The 16,453-nt window shown below is 42.8% G+C and overlaps 2 protein-coding genes across 8 annotated transcripts in view; one reads left to right on the top strand and one right to left on the bottom strand.

Annotated features, from left to right (window-relative positions):
- Nucleotides 1-70: 70 nt before the first annotated feature.
- STMP1 (short transmembrane mitochondrial protein 1) lies at nucleotides 71-10,619 on the top strand (the record flags this gene model as incomplete). Its single annotated transcript, XM_079785793.1, has 4 exons — nucleotides 71-79; nucleotides 411-626; nucleotides 8,994-9,047; nucleotides 9,975-10,619. 4 exons carry the CDS (start codon nucleotides 71-73, stop codon nucleotides 10,047-10,049), a joined length of 354 nt encoding a protein of 117 aa, XP_079641919.1. The 3' UTR covers nucleotides 10,050-10,619.
- Nucleotides 10,620-10,769: 150 nt separating this feature from the next.
- The window catches only part of SLC13A4 (solute carrier family 13 member 4), a 51,684-nt gene continuing 46,000 nt past the window's right edge, over nucleotides 10,770-16,453 (bottom strand). For all 7 annotated transcript variants that reach the window (XM_079785419.1, XM_079785425.1, XM_079785420.1 and 4 more), the window contains one exon: nucleotides 10,770-16,309. In XM_079785419.1, coding sequence (XP_079641545.1) covers nucleotides 16,172-16,309 — 138 coding nt within the window. In that variant the 3' untranslated portion in view covers nucleotides 10,770-16,171. The remainder of the gene's footprint in view (nucleotides 16,310-16,453) is intronic.

Here is a 16,453-nt window from a genome sequence, read left to right as displayed (position 1 = left end):
GATAGGAGGTACAATTTGGGAATTAACACTTCACAGGTGGAACAGGTCCAAGAGATGAAAAGTGTGCGTCATGAATATGGTAGTGGATTGCCAATGTGGTGTAAAGATGAAGGTCACTACTAGGAGTAAAGATTCTGGAAAATACAAATATGGCCTTTGAAGTGACCCATGATTATAATAGCAGGTTGGTCTACCTGGTGTCAGATGCTCCCAGGTCAATTATAATTAGAAAGGGCTGTGTCTCTGAACTGAAGTGGCTGAAAGGAAGGCTGTGAGATGTCAGAATCCTTGGGGTTCTGGTAATAGCCCCAGCGATTCCGGGATTGGCGTCTTGGATTCTGAATTTTCAAAACTGTCCAGCCCCACTTGGGACTTGGGACTTGCTTCTGGCTGGCTTTCTCGCCCGTCAGCCAATTCAGGCGGCAATTCTCAGGAGCTCCGCCAGGGGGCGCCCGGGCACCGCGAGCGGCTTCCGGGTGAGGCAAGGAGAGGAGGGCGGGGCGCGGGGTGACCCGGAAGCCGACGGCGGGTTCCGCCCCTCGCACCGGGGAGGCTGGAGAGGAACGGCCCACGGAGCTTCCACCGCCCTTCGCGCCGTCTTCGCTGACATCATGCTCCAGTTCCTGGTGAGTGGAGCTGCGAGAAGCGGGCCGGGGGCTCGGCTCAGGGCCTGGGGGGCTCGGACCCCTGGCCGGCCTGCGCCCGGCGGCCTGGGCGTGGGCCCCGCGGTGCCTCCCGTCGCCGCGGGGTGGGCTGCGGGGCAGTGTCTGCCTCGCTCCCGCTCTGGGCCAGTGTCTTTCTGCGCCTTTCAAGCCCGGAGACGCATTTTGAGAGCTACGTGCTGTCTGCCGCGCCCTGCGCGCCGAGGGTCATCTGCTGCCGCTTTTGGGTCCTCAGGACTTTTCGGGACCGTCCCCCCTTCTGCTCTCCCGCCCCGACGAGGACACGAACCCCAGCCCGACTTGAGGCCTGCTGTGGGCGTTTCTCAGGGTGTCGGGGGCCGGCAATAAACCGAATTCCTCGCGAGGCGCGGACGCCCGGCCCGCGCTGGGGCGCAGGCAGCCCGCGGGCGTGTCAGCGCCTGACTCAGCGTGGCAGGCCGGTCTAAGGCGATTCTTCCAAACGCTCCTGTTAGGGGAGCATGAGTGTTCCCGAGTAAACTCAGGCTTCTTTATTTCAGTTAAAAACGGGTTTCCTGGCACAGCTCGGGGTGTTCAGATTGCCTGGGGAAGGTTTTGCCAATCAAATTTCCAAGCTTTTTAATTTCTTCCAAATCTTTGTGCTTTTAAAACGTAATGCCCTCAACCTCTAATGAGAGGCAGGCATTGCCCTAGATTCCAGGTGGTCCATGGAAATCTGGTTCTCTGGGGTGAGATGCTTCCTCTAATGTTATATTCTTTATCAAAGAGATTGGTTAGTTGATTTTTTTAATTCTCTAGGCCAGAAGGAGGGCGTATCCTTGACATAAGTTGTCTAACTAAGACAGGGCTCTGGCTCTGGAAGTGCATCTGTGGAAAGACGTGGATAGAATTACTTTTCACCTTGATTCTGCTTCCGCCCAGTGAGTCCCCAAGCCTGAACTTGGGCAAGTCTTTCCGCTTTTAGCCATTTCATTTACAAAACAGTGGGGCTGAGGTCAGCGATCCCTGAGATCTCCTCTGGCTTTTAACCTGTGGGCAGCCATCGTGTCCCAGCGTTGGTGAGGTCAGACCCCCGGGCTTGAACCCTGGCTGCATCCTTTTTAAGCTGTGGGGACGTGGGCGGCTTATTTAAGTTTTCCATGCTGCAGTTTCCACATCTGAAAATGGAAACCTGTCTCGTGGCTTTTTTGTGAGGATTGAACCTGAGTTCATACATTAAAGTACTTAAAGCAGTGACATTTAAGAAGGACTCAGACAGGTTCCATTTCTCTTTGTCAAGGTATCTAGTTCTGATTTCATTCCTTCTCAGAAATGGAGATTAGTTTACCCTCAGAAGGGTAGGTGAAGGGAAAAGTTTTGGCAGTGACGGGACAGTCACAAGTTAATGTGGGCACTGTCATCACACGTTTTGGAACTCTCCAAGATGGTTCCTGCATTCGTCATTTTCTGAGACACTGTTTGAACACGGGATTGTGTTGCTTATAAACTGTTTATTCCTCCTGGGGTGAAAATCCTGGCCCATCATCCCAATCTGAGACCTTGCTCCGCAGGACTCGTCTCCTCCCTGTTACTCCAGTAGCTTCCTTGGTTGCAGTATAATTTAGCTGCAGTTGTAAGGAAACCTGAAGCTTTGAAGAGAAGCCTGACATGATGGGCGCTGCTGGGGGCTTTGTGTACACTGCCTCTTGTACTGTTGCTTTTCTTACCTCTTGAAGTGTAACACTTGGTACTCTTAGCCATCTCCACTTTAATCCCTTCTTGTTTGCCCTTTGGATCCTGCGTCTCAGTACTTTCCGACGTCCTTTCACATGATAACACACGTGGGTTTATTTGTAGGGACGAATCTGCACAGAGCGAAGGTGCCCGGCTCTGGCGCTGGACCGTCCAGGGCCTGAGGGGATCAGTGCTTGGGATGCCAGTGGGGAAAGGCCCTTGTCTGATTGCGTCTGTTTGTCCTGGCTGCTGTTCCCTTCTGGTTACTAGGTGTTTCTCAAGTCTCAATCCCTGACTCTGCTCTTCTCCCACACCCACCCTTAGGGGGTGTGTTCCTTGTCACCTGCACCTCTGTACTGACAGCTTGCAAAGCTACCTCGAGCCCTTTACTCTTGAGTTCCAGTTCCCTGTCGTCAGCTCCTAGCGAACATCTCTTGTCTTATCCTCTATCAGACTCAGCACGTCTGGACCCATCACCTGTTCCCCACCCTGCAAACCACACCCAACTTTCTTCTTTGTTCCCTGGTCCCGGCTTTCTAAAATTTGAAATATTAACATAATCTTTTATTTATTTCCCTCCTTCATTCTCCATATCATCTAGCTTAGGGGTGGGAAATGTCTGGTCCGCAGGCTGTATAAGGCCCTCGAAATCATTTGGTCTGGCCCTGCCAAAGCATTAAGAGTTAAATGTTTGACCAAATATGGAAAGCTAATTTTTAACTTGATAATTTTGTATGGCCCATGAATGATGTTATAAATATCCAAGTGGCTCTTGGCAGAGAAAAGGTTCCCCACCCCAGACTCTGGCTGCTATGCCTGTCACATATTTACCTGCTATGTAATCTTGGGCAAGTTACTTAAGTGACCCATGCCTCAGTTTCCCCAATATAAACTGGACAATAATTGTATCTGCTTTGTAAAGTTGTGAAGAGCATGAGTTAATTCATGAAAGAGTTAGAATGCTACCTTGCACATAGTAAGCACACAGTAGATGTAGCTATTGTTTTAAGCCATTGACTCAGTACTCACCTTAAGTTCTGTCTTCATGTTCCCACTGCCAAGTTCGTAGCGCAGGTCTTTTTTACTCTACCTTTGGACTAGCTACACTAGCCTAGCTGTTGTAGAAATGTAGGTTTTGAGTTGGGAGAGTTAGTTTAGGTTCTCCAGTCCAGCTACCATGCTGATGCTTCGTCTCCACTACAAAGACGGCAGCTTACGGTTGGTCACCTCCAGTTACAGCAGGGTCACTGCTTCCACAGGTAATTGCTTTCATTTTTGGTCAACATCTCCTTACTTAGTTTTACTCCTGGACGTTAAAGAGCAATTCTAATCTACATGACAACCCTTTGCATACTTGAAGAGCATTACCTTGGTATTTCTCACTCTATCCCTCACTCACACCATCAGTCTTTTCCTTAGGCTAAACATCTCTGTTTCTTTCACCCATTCGTTACGATGTCAGGTTCATGCTGATAAAGTTATCCTTCTCTGAATATTCTAGTTTTGAAATCTTTTTAAAACATGCCACTCCTTATATGCTCTCATCAGCCACAGAAAAAAGCAAGGCTGTCGCCTCTGATTCTGTGTATGTTTCCCTTGATGCCCTTGGTTCTGTCCTCTCTTGCAGCTGCCAGAGATCATCCAAAATGTATGGCTTTATTCACATGCTCAGAAACTGTCAGTAATACCTGTGTCCTTCCACATCAGATCGTAAGCACTTTTACTGGATTTTCAAGATTCGCTTATCTGGCCCCATTTTCCTTTCCCACTGCCTGTCAATGTACATCCTCTGTTTTAGATGGGCTAGGCTAAACAACCTATGGGCCATCGGGCCTTCATACCTTCCCACGTGGTTTTTTACCTTTATCCTCTTTTTTGCCTTCCCAAATACTCTTAATGGCCCAACCCCTTTTTCACAAGCCTTCTTGATGACTTTAAGTTTTTGAAATCTATACACTGTTCTGATCCATCTCTCAATTTGCTTAGATCATACATGTCTTTTATCATTTAAAAATAAATCTTCTAATTAATAATCTTGCCCCTGGTTTGTTATGTTTATTTCTAGGTACTTTTGAGGTTGTTTTTTTTCTTTATTGTGAGTGGCATTCATTTTAAAATTACATTTTCACATTATTGCTTATGTATGGAAATGCTATGATTTTGTTGTATTGATTTTTGTGTCTAGCAATCTTGACTTTTAGCTCCAGTAGTTTGTCTATAGATTCACTTGGAAGTGAATCAGGGAAGGCAATACTGTGAAGGCAGTCATATTTCCAGTGAAGGCAAAAATGACAGTTTTGTGTTCTTTTCTTATTTTTATTTCCCTCCCCTTCTCAAGCTAGGACTTCCAGTAGAAGTAATGAGAGTGGATATCCTACTTGTTTCTCCTTGTAGTGGAACTGTTTGTCCAGTTTTGATGTGATGTTTGTGTTTCTGATATTTTCTAACAGATTCCTCTTCTAATTCTAGTTTAAGTTTTTCTTGTGATTGGCTGCTGACTTTCACCATGCTCTTTCCTCACCTGGTGATCATATGGTTTTTCTTCTTGAATACGTTAATATGACTTACAAAGCACTTAACCATGTGGCACATTCAGACCATCATGTGGTGACATGCTGTTTTGTTCACTGCACCTTCATGTAGTTTAGTCTTGTCTTCCTAGAATAGATCATACATTCCATGGGAAGAAGCCACATACATACCTTGCACTTTGATTTCCCAAGCACATGGCACTTAGTACTTTGTGATTGATTTAATTTATTTAATTAAATATTCCTCTTTCGCCTGATGACCACTCTCAGATATTCGTAAGATACTGGAATATTTAAGTCAGCTTCTTTGTGAACAGGCAAACCAGTTCTACCTGATGCACCTCTTTCTAGAGTGTTATTGTCCAACTTTTAATGAATGTCACTATTTAATGTACTAGCTCAGTAACTAATTAACAGCCTTTTTTCCCCTCTCCATTCTCTAAGGAAAATTATTGAATATAAACCCTAGCTTACATATTAAAAATCTGCTTCTCTGGTGGTAGTAGAAGGAATACAGGTTATATCCTTAGCAGCTTTTTATTTAATGTACAAAAACATAGGTTTTATTATTACTTGAAGCAGTTGTTAAACACATCTGATATTGTTCCCCATACTAAAATCTTCAGTGGTTAAAGACTAAGGCACAAAAAAGGGTGAAATTTCCCCTGCCTCCTTGGAATGGAGAGGTCTTCTGACAGCAGTGGCTGAAACTAAATTGAGAAAATGATCAATTTATCTTTGTTGTTAGATAATGGGTATTTTTGGTTTTCTTGTCATTGTGTAGCTTTTCTCACCTGATACTATAAAACTTTTAAGGTATCCTTTTAAATGCTAGTTGTAGCTACATTTGCTAAATAAAAAGACTATTTTTAGATTTCTTAAGCTGTTGTTAGTAAATATAAGATGGTTCATAATTCTGTCATAACTTGGTTTGGGTGTGTACTTTTTGAAAATATAATTTGATGAGTCATTTCAGATCTGTCAGGTAGTATTCATTCTGGGTTATTGCCAGGAGCTGTCCCAAGATAAAAATTGTAACTTCATTTGCTGATTTACACACTTAACAACTTAAATATATATATATTTTATTGATTTCAGAGAGGAAGGGAGAGGGAGAGAGAGATAGAAACATCAATGATGAGAGAGAATCATCGATTGGCTGCCTCCTGCATGTCCCACACTGGGGAACGAGCCTGTAACCCGGGCATATACCCTGACCGGGAATCGAACCATGATCCCCTGGTTCATAGATGGCCGCTCAACCACTGAGCCATGCTGGCTCGGCAACTTTCTTTTTCTAATGTGTTTTTATTGAAAAAAAAAAAATTTTTTTTTTTGAGAGAGAGGAGAGGGATAGAGAGGTGGAAACATCGATGAGAGAGAAACATTGATCGGCTGCCTGCTGCACACCTCCTACTGGGTATCGAGCCTGCAACCCGGGCATATGCCCTGACTGGAATCTATCCAGTGACCTCTTTGTTCATGGGGTTGATGCTCAACCACTGAGCCACACAGGCCAGGCTAGTTTATTTCTTTTTGGAATTTTTTTCGGCCCTATGTTCTTTTTGTTTGGTATCAGAGTTAACATTCTCAGTTAATTCTCCCCCTTAAGCAAAGTTAATATTCTTTCTGGATTTGGAAAACCTCTGTCTACCCGGTTGCAACCCATAGTTGTGAAAAAAATCTTTTTGCTTCTGAGTGCCCCCTTGATGTGTCTGATTAATCAAAAAATAGTCTATGATTAGAGACTATAGCCTTTTTTATGATTAATTTACTAACAAACTAATTTAAATTATGCTTTTGGTGTTTAAAGTTAGGTAAGTTAAAGTTTAATAAGAACCCTGCTGTATTCTGAACCCATATGCATATCCAACTTGAATTCAAGGTTAGACCACTGCATGTATCACTGATGACCTTAAGTTTCACACTTTGTTTTTCTAAGTTCACCTCTGCTGTGTGTTGAATAGGAACAACACTGATTAAAGGAAATGATGGGGGGGAAAATCAGATGCCAGTTCAGATTTATGAAATTAGAAATTAGGTGTCCAGTTGGAGATGATTAATTATTGGCAGGGAGGCAGGGAATTAAAGATCATCATTAAAACTTGAAGCTTAATGAGTGTTGGCTCTTTTGGTGTGAAGGGAATGCTTTAAATTTTCATGAAGCACTTTTGTTCAGGAGAGTAATCACCCAACAGGATAAACATTTATAGTTCTCTCAGACATGTGCCTGTCTTTTCACTGAGTAAGAGCTAGTGAGGGGACCTGTGTTCCCTGCAGGTCTTAAGTGGCCTGACCATTTGACGCCACCCACGGCAGAGTGTCAAGCCCTATGCTCTCTTGGTGGTATGTCCCATTCTCTTCTGTCATCATGTATTTCAGTTTTTGAGTGTGTATTTGTATTTAATTTAGGTTGCCCTGTGTTCTTTGTTGTGAATGATTCTGACAAGTCACTTCACTATCCTGGGCCTCATGTTTGTTTGTTTTTTATTTGTTTTTAAAAAGTTTTAAAAAATATTTTTATTGATTTCAGAGAGGAAGGGAGAGAGATAGAAACATCAATGATGAGAGAGAATTATTGATCGGCTGCCTCCTGCATGCTCCACACTGGGGATTGAGCCCACCACACAGGCATATGCCTTGACCAGGAATCGAACCATGACCTCTTGGTTCATAGGTATATGTTCAACCACTGAGTCACGCCAGCTCAGCTGGGCCTCATGTTTTAGGAATATGAAGAGATTGAACTGTAAAAGTTTCATTTTCTAAAATCTTATGATTTAACTGAACACTTTTTAAAAATTGAATACTTTTTATTTGATGTCATGAGTGTTAGGGTGAATGACTCTTAATCTCTCCTGCTTGGATATATTTTCTGAAATATATCTATAATAATAAAGGTATAATATGCTAATTAGACCGGACAGCCAGATGTCCTTCCAGACAAGGGCAGGCAGTTGCGGCAGCCAGCAGTGGCAGCAGAGGCGGGGTGATGGGGGCGTTACCTCCCCCTGATCGGCCCAGTCGCCTCCTGCAGAGGGAGGCTAGACTGCGCTTAGGCCCGCTTCCCGTCAGTAGGACATCTCCTGAGGGCTCCTGGACTGTGAGAGGGGGCAAGCCAGGCTGAGGAGACCCCCCACCCCCAGTGCACGAATTTTCGTGCACCTGGCCGCTAGTATTGTTATAAGCCTTTCCCCATAGCTTGAGGCAGATAGCCAGTGCCTGCAGAAGCAAGATAAGAACAACCCCCCTCTGCCTGACTGACCTGTGCACTCTCCTCCCTTGCCTCCCTTGACCAGCTCCTGCCCTCCCGTCTGCTTGACCGACTCTTGCATTCACATCCTGACCCTATATTGCATATTTTTACCTCATTTAAGACAACCTAACCACCCCCTCGGGGCTGACACTGACACACTGGTCTCAGCCCGCTATGAGAGAATGCAATAAAATTTCTTAAATTCTTGGCCTGGCTCCTTTTGGCTGGGACCTAACAGTGCAGAATAACAATACTCATAACAAAAAAAGAAAAACAATTGCAGCTTTTAACAACAAAAAGCAGAACTTTGCCTGGCTGGTGTGGCTCAGTGGTTGAGTATCCACTTATGAACCAGGAGGTCGTGGTTCAATTCCTGCTCAGGGCACATTCCCAGGTTGCGGGCTTGATCACGCCAGTAGGAAGCGTGTAGGAGGCAGCTGGTCAATGATTCTCTCTCATATTTGATGTTTCTATCTCTCCCTCTCCCTTCTTCTCTCTGAAATCAATAAAAACATTTTGTTTTAAAGCAGAACTTTAATTTGGGTTTCTAGAACTTACAATCAAGTGTTTATGGAGGTGCTGAGGGGATAAGGAGAATTTAGGGTAGATTTGTTAGTGCTCCCATTCTTTTGGTGTATTCTCTCTCTAACCATTTGGGAGGCTATTTCTATGTTTATTTTATAGAAACAAGATGTGAATTTCACACTTTGTACTGTCCAGCCCTAGACTGGACCCTGGGGTCTTCTGACTATCCTAAGCTCCTTAGGAGAATATTGTCTCTATAGTTTGGCTTGGTATCAGCTGGTACTGAGCTCAATATCCAGTGTAACTCTTCCTGTTCTGTTCTTTCAGGTTGGATTTACTTTTGGCAACCTGGTTGGAATGTATCTGGCTCAAAATTATGACGTAAGTGACCATTCACTTTCTCTGTGATTCCATGTAGCTGACTTGTAGTGACTTGTCTTTGTTGAAGTAAGGTGAGCCTTCCAGCATAGATGGGGTCCATAGATCTGAGGGAAAAGTCTTGAATTTTGGAGAAAGATTTTCCAGTCACAGAAGCCTATCTGTCCTCTATATCACCACAAGAGGGCAAAATCCCATCACTTTAGATGGTCTCATGGTGATGCTGAGCTGTGTTTGTTAGCTCAGACTAATAGTAGGTTTTAGATTCTTAACAGTTCTACAGCATATGATGTGATCAGTGAAAATTTAAAAAGTAATAGGATAACCTTTTCAGTCCCCATACCCAGGGGTAGAGATGACAGAATTTTGGAGGTGGGTCTATATCATGTAGCACATTCAAGGAGGACAGAGTTTTGTGACATGGGGCGTTGTATTAGCCTCACTTTATAGATGGGGAAGTGGAAAAACAGGTGGCAAAACTGCCTATGATTGAGGATTCTGGAAAGGTAATGATTGTTTTAAAGAGACAAGGAATGAAAATGATACTAACTTTTGTTTTGTAGGGAAGCTTTTAGTGTGACAAAGGGAATTCCCTTTGTCAACCTTCATTTGAGTCATATGGTACTGTATCCAACTGTATCACATTTATTGTTTGTATGTACAACTTTTACTTGGCACTGGATTGAGGGGCTAAGTGGGTCTATAAAAGTCAAAATCAGGGTCTGGCTTCCAGGGAGGGATCATACTTTAACTGGCAACTTCTGAAATCCTTCTATTGCAGTCAGGAGGTTAAAGACACCACTATTTAACAGGTCACTTTCAGAGGAAAATAAAAATTTGTACAACAACCATTTATCTTTGGAGGAAGAGAAGCCAAAGCATATTGATTAGTTAGATGCAAAATTATAATAATGTCTTTTCTCTTTAAAGATGCCAAACCTGGCTAAAAAACTTGAAGAAATTAAAAAGGACATGGATGCCAAGAAGAAACCCCCTAGTTCATGAGGCCAACTCCAGCACTGGCTCCAGGAAATCCTGACTCTGCTCTTCTCCAGGGCCTCCTTTACATCTGAACCAAAGCTTCTGTCTTCTGTCCAGTCTCAGCCTTTGCTTCGAGCACAAATGGGGCCACGAGTTAAGAACTGTGCTTACTTTCCCAACATCCTCACCTCTTCCCTTCCTCCTAGCAGCTCGGGAGGTCCTAAGACTGGAACTATGGTGCTAGATTAGTAAACATGACCTTTAATTAGTAGTCTCTCCCTTATTCTTTGGGATTTTTTACTGCCTTTTTCAAAAGAAAAATTAATGAGTTTTGTATAGCTGATCAGATATAAATAATGCTGACTTCACAAGTTAGCAATTATAATGGGTGTTTAAACATTTGGTACTAAATTATGTTATTTCAAGGTCACTAAAATTAAAATCTAGAAGCCCGTTTCTGATGAATTATCCATTTATTTTATACTGTTCTCAGTATAAGTGACATATATAACTCCATAGTTGCTAATTTAACCAGTAAATCAATTTGCTACTCATCAACTGAGAAACTATGTTCTGAGAACTCCATCAGGAATTGGGGAATTAAAAAATAATGGCCTTTGTTCTCAGTAGACTTCATAGTTCAGTATGCATGTTTTTTCTTAATGATGCATTTGATCTGGCTCTTTTTCCTCAAAAGAATCATACTTATTTTAAGGGATTATAGGTGCATTTGACATTACATGATGGATAAATGACAAGTTGTCTATAAAGGAAATTTTATGCCTTTTCACATTAAAAGAAGAAATGTATCAACATTATAACTTTATAGTGATTCTCACAAGAAAACTTTTTTTGCTGCAATCAGAAATTATCATTGTAATTTGTCAAATGTATAATTAGTTCATTTGAAAAAATTAAACAAAAATGTTTGATTACATCACTTTTCCCGTGACTCAAGATACAAAAGTGATTTAGAATGAAGGGCCTTTCCCACCTCTAGCTCCTAGATCCTCTTCCTGGAGCCAGGCACTGCCAACAGTTCACTGTATGCTATTGAACAAGATTCTGTGCCTAACCATGTGTGCATGGGCTTTTTACACAAATGATAAACTATACATAGACTTTGCTCTGGCCTTTTCCCTCCCCATTGAATATCAGTATGTAAGGAATAAGGAATCTGTTTCCTTTTTTGGCTGCATAAGATTCTATTGGATGAATATACCATAATTTATTTAATCTATCATTGATGAATAGTTGTTTCCTGTCTTTTGCTGTTACAGTGATAACTTTGAACCTGATGTTATCATACGTATCTATGCAGGGTATAGCCATAAGCTAACGTCCTAAAACTGTAATTTGTACTAAATATAGGTAAAGTCCCACTTCATTGTGTGTTTTGCTTGTTGGGCAGCTTCACTGATAATGCCACGTCTGAGGACATTTTAGCAGAATCAGTAAACTGCAAGATTACTTAGAGACACCTTTTTTCAGACAGTGATGGCACTGATACTACATGTGATTATAAAATGAAGCGATTCTGCTTCTCTTTGAGACTATGCGTCTCTCATACATGGAGATAAGTTTTATCCATCAGTTCATCCTGGTGTATGAGACAGATTAGGATCATATTATGGTTTGGCTTCTCTCCCTAGCAGTGTGATCATGGGCAAACAGCTTATTTGTCGGAAACTGTTGTATTCTCTGTAAGATCTGGACATAATACCTACCTCATAGGGCTTCCAAGAGAAACAATTGCAATAATGTATGTGATGCACAGTGCTTTGAAAATTTGCCCAATAAATAGCAGACCTTAGTCCAAACATACTGCTTTTGCTCCGAATACTTTTGTTTCTTTGCAGTCACTTTTGGAACCAGTTTATGAACCATGCAAAATTTGTCATTATTCTATGGTCACGCTCTTGGTTGTTGATGAAAATCTACAGTATCCACCTTGATCATACCACATGGCTTCCAAGATTTTATCTTAAATGACTGAATTGTTGGCGGGATGAATTAAAGCCTTAAGAATTTACTACTCCTGAGGGTATTCATAGTGCTACAAGCTTAGGGGTCCCTTGTTATCAGTCATGGTAGCATTGTTATTTGTGTGTGTCTCCCAGAGTGGTTTCTTTGGGGAGGGAGGTCACTTATATGTTAGGAGAAGGTCTCTCTGTACTATACCTTGTTACAAAGCTCATCTGGAATTAGGGCTAACCCCCTAATGGGATCATTTCTACTGGTGAGAGCCATCCAGCTGCTGCACAGTGAACACAGGCCAACTTAGCAGACACTGGTCACATAACCCTCTCCTTGTTTTAATTTCTTGCCACAGTGGAAAGGGGCTCAGAGTTCTCAGGCAAGATCATCTTCCCTGAGACATAAGAGGAGTCCAAACCAGCACAGACTTTAGGGTGCATTTGTGGATGGGGTGGCAGTGGTTGTGATCATGGCACAGGAAGTTATGTTCCCTAGTGGAGGGATGGGAAGAATCAGTGCACCACATGCCCTTTTTTCCCTTTAAAAATGTTCGAAAACTTCTGTTGATGTGATTTAAGAAAATTTATTGCCACGCTGGGCCATAAAAGGAAGGTTACTCATGTGAAAAATAATACTTCAGGATTGATGTTGGGAACCTAATAAATAGATTGAACTTGAAAAGCTTATCCTTAAACGGTAACCCTCCCAAATAAGCAAAGGGAGAGAAAAGCCAAAACCACTTTATTTAAAATCATCAAAAGAGGCTATAGTTTATGTTATTTTATGGATTTTAGTTACTTGATGTCTTAATAGACTTTTCTTCTGATTTGGTATTTTACGCAATTAAGCAGGTACCTGCTTCTGATTTAAAGAAAGAATTTTGTTTGTTTTTTCTAACTCATTTTTGTGACTATAAAGTGGGTTTTTTTCGGTTGTCTGTATGTACGGGTTCATAGAGCATATGTACACATGCATGGTGTTTTCATTTCCACTAAGCAGCTCACTCCATAGACACTGCCAGTGTTTGTTTTTCTGCTGAGGTCTCCCACATTTTAATGCTGTTTCTGTTACTCCTCCCGAAGGAACACTGTATACTGTACTGGAGCAATTGAGGCTTTTCTTAAGCTTCCCGTCTTGGACTTTGCGCATAGCATTTCCATTCCTTACGCAGATGAATGAGTTCTTTTTTCCCTACTAACTATTAGGGCGTTGTGGAAAGGAACAGGGCGGTGAAGGGAAAATATTTTGAGACGTTGCCTGGTCTTAATAGGGGAGTTAGTGACATTTAGGTATTTAAATGCTCAGTGTATACCTCTCCTAAATCTGGGTGAAACATATTTAGTCATATATTGAAGACCTCATGGATGGCATGCTTTGCAAGGCACATGGAAACAAAAGAACAAACAGGGTCTGTGGAAAGTGCATTGGGGTGGGGCACTGCCAACCCCGAGTCCTGGGCCTGCTTGACTCATTGCCTCTGGTGAGGCCTGAGGAAAGGTGCCGTGTGGGTGTCATTCTGACATGTGCAGTTGCACGGTAGTGAGACGAGAGAGGTGCCATGTAAATAGTGCAGGCCCTTGTGCTCAGCATTCATTTGGTGAGGGCAGCCCCAGAGTGAGCTGCCTGTGAACGTGGGTGGTCTTCATCCCCTTCGTGTATTAGTGGTTTGGACATCTTGCTGTACATGGATTCTAGTGTTTAAATACACTTTTTCAAACATGGGCCCCAAAATGAAGCCAACTACTTCGGTATGCAGCTGAAGAAACAGGGATCTAGTCTGATATTGGAGGGAAAACTAGATGTATTTTACTTATCAAAAGATGGCACATGAGCCCTGGCTGGGATAGCCCAGTTGGTTGGCGTGTTGTCCTGTGCACCAAAAGGTGGCGGGTTCGATCCCCATTTGAGGCATGTGCAGGAGGCAACCGATCAATGATTTCTTTCTCAAATCAGTTAAAAAAAAATGGGCACATGAGTGTTTGTGCCATGTAGATGTAATGTAAAAGATTGTATTCATGGGCGACTTAAAAGGAATTTCAAAGGCAACTTTGACTAAACAGATTTGATATGTAATTGACTTGAGAATAAGATGCAACCATACTCAGTGCCTTTGTTTCTCGGTTTCGCCATGTGTCAAGCTGGTAGAAGATGATCATTTACAACTTTCCATCGATATATTGTTGTGATAGGAGATAATCAAATTAAATACATTTGCAAGAGACACAAGACTAAGGAGATCTACTAGTTAATGTCCAATGTGGAGTGGTTTTAGATGACAAGGAATTGTTAGTCAGATTCAACATTTCCTGTCACTGTGATGAGCTATCTTGTTTGGCCTGAACCTTTGGTTTGGGGAGAGAACAGTGCTGTTCTGGAGAATAGTCAGTAGACCACACTGTAAAGGCTCTGTCTAACCTGGCTAGTTGAGTTCCTGAGCTCCTCGGAGCAATTGGCAGCAACTGCAGTGGGGAGTTTCACAGCTTTCCCTGTAGGAGTGAGTCAGGTTCTTGAATAGTTGAACAGTGGCCAGTAAATCTAAGTCAACTTTTCTTTCTCTTTGTAGTTATTTATACTCCCAGAGTCTTCTCGATTGTCTGCACTTTGTCTTACTGTCTCAGTTCTGTAATGGGTCAGCCATTTGATGATACTCCTGACAGTAGGAGTAACACCGACTCTTCCGAACATTTAAAACAAAATAACTGTAGAGATGCTGGCTCTATCCAACCAGCTGTAGTTACCTTATACTGGTGTTTTATTTGGGCTCATTAGGTCAGTCACTTTTTTAAGTAGCCAAATAATTTGGTGTAACCTCATTGACAGGGCAGAGCAGTAATACTCCTGGTAAACCTGGTCAATCATATGCTGTGGTCAGAATGTGACAGTGTTGAATGACATGTAAGAAATTTGACAATTCACAGATACTTGATAAACCAAGGTAGTGCCTTCATTGATAAACTATTGTTGCGGAAAAATGGCACATGCTGATAATAGGAACTTAAAATCAATTAAAACAGTATCTGTGGGGGAGCCTTTCCCATAAGATGTATTTAGCAAGTAACTGGTGGTGGAAATTAGAAATACATAATGCCAGGAAATGGAGAGTTTGGGAGCTATATCCTATCAGACAGCAAGGACATCTGTCCTGGAGAAAATGGCTTGGTTTTCAGGAGGAAGAAGGAGGCTTTGACTTCAAAGTGATTTTTCTCAAGGGAAACATTTATTAAGCAGTGTCAGTTTACTAGGTAGTATAAGTAGCTGGGATTTTCAGAGACATATGACATCTCTCCCCTCAAAGGGCTCATCTAGTTGTAGAAAGTGACTAATGGGTTTGGGCCTTTCTGGACCTGTCTTCTCAGGAATGAACTACTCATTACATCCAGAAGAAAGTAATAGTGCTGTAGACGTAATTATAGTTTTGTAATTACACTTAATAAGATAGGTATGAGAATTTTCCTCCTTCCCAACACTTAACCAGCACAGTGGTACTGGTGGCTCGTGATGAGTGAAGAGAGATGCTAATCTCAGTGTGTCTTCTTTCTCTGCTTCCTTTTCCGTTGACAGAGAACAGCACCAGCCTTTATGGAAAGGGGAACACTGTTACTTTATAGGAATTTGGTGCCAAAGTAAAGAGGAGCCATTGAAGAGAGATGCTTAAAATGGAATCAGAGCAGTGATAAGAGTTCTGACTGCCACAAAGAGGGCTTACTAAGAATTGCCTTTTTGTGGAGAACTTAGGACAGAAACTCTTAAGAGAAAGAAGCTGATGTAAGGTCTCAAGTTCTAGGTGAGATTTTCCTACGAAAGAGATGCCACTGGTTTTGCAGGAGATTTGGATTTCTCCTTCAACTCCTAAAAAGTGATTAAGAACAACATCAAACTTGTGAGGCTCGTCAGTGTGTGGGGCTTAGCCTCTGAGGGGCAGCTGGGGCAGGCTTTCGCCTCTTCTGTCTTCCACAAAGATGGATTGCAGAGACTAGACACAAACACGTGAGAAAGTGGTAGGTTTTCTCGGGCTCTGGTTGTGCAAGGCGTCCTGAACCGCACTTGAGGTGGAAGATGGCGGACTCTTCTGGGGGGGTGCTGTGCTCCTGGCATTTTGCGTGGCCTGTTTGTTGGTCAGATTCTGCTAAGTGCTGCAGCGCCTCTGGCTGGGCTGTGAGCCCACTGTGTTAGGTCCGATCAGTGATGTTACTGGCCATAGCCCAGGCTGGAAAAGTGTCCAGGTCGAAGAGGCTAATTCCCCATGTGTTGATAGCCACCGTCACTATCACCAGGCCAATGACATTGACACCCAGGCCAGCTTTCACCTATAGGACACAAACCAGCACACCCTGGTCACTCTGAGTAGGCGGTGGCACAGAACCCTGAGTGCTCCCCATCTGTGCCCCCGCCTAAGCCTTGCCCTGCCACGATCAATCACAGCCCACTCGCTTGACCCTGATTTGTTCCCG

Source organism: Cnephaeus nilssonii, assembly GCF_951640355.1.
Source record: "Cnephaeus nilssonii genome assembly, chromosome: 12".
Classification (NCBI taxonomy): Eukaryota; Metazoa; Chordata; class Mammalia; order Chiroptera; family Vespertilionidae; genus Cnephaeus; species Cnephaeus nilssonii.
Note: the sequence above shows the minus strand (reverse complement) of the source record. Positions and strands in the feature narration are given on the sequence as shown.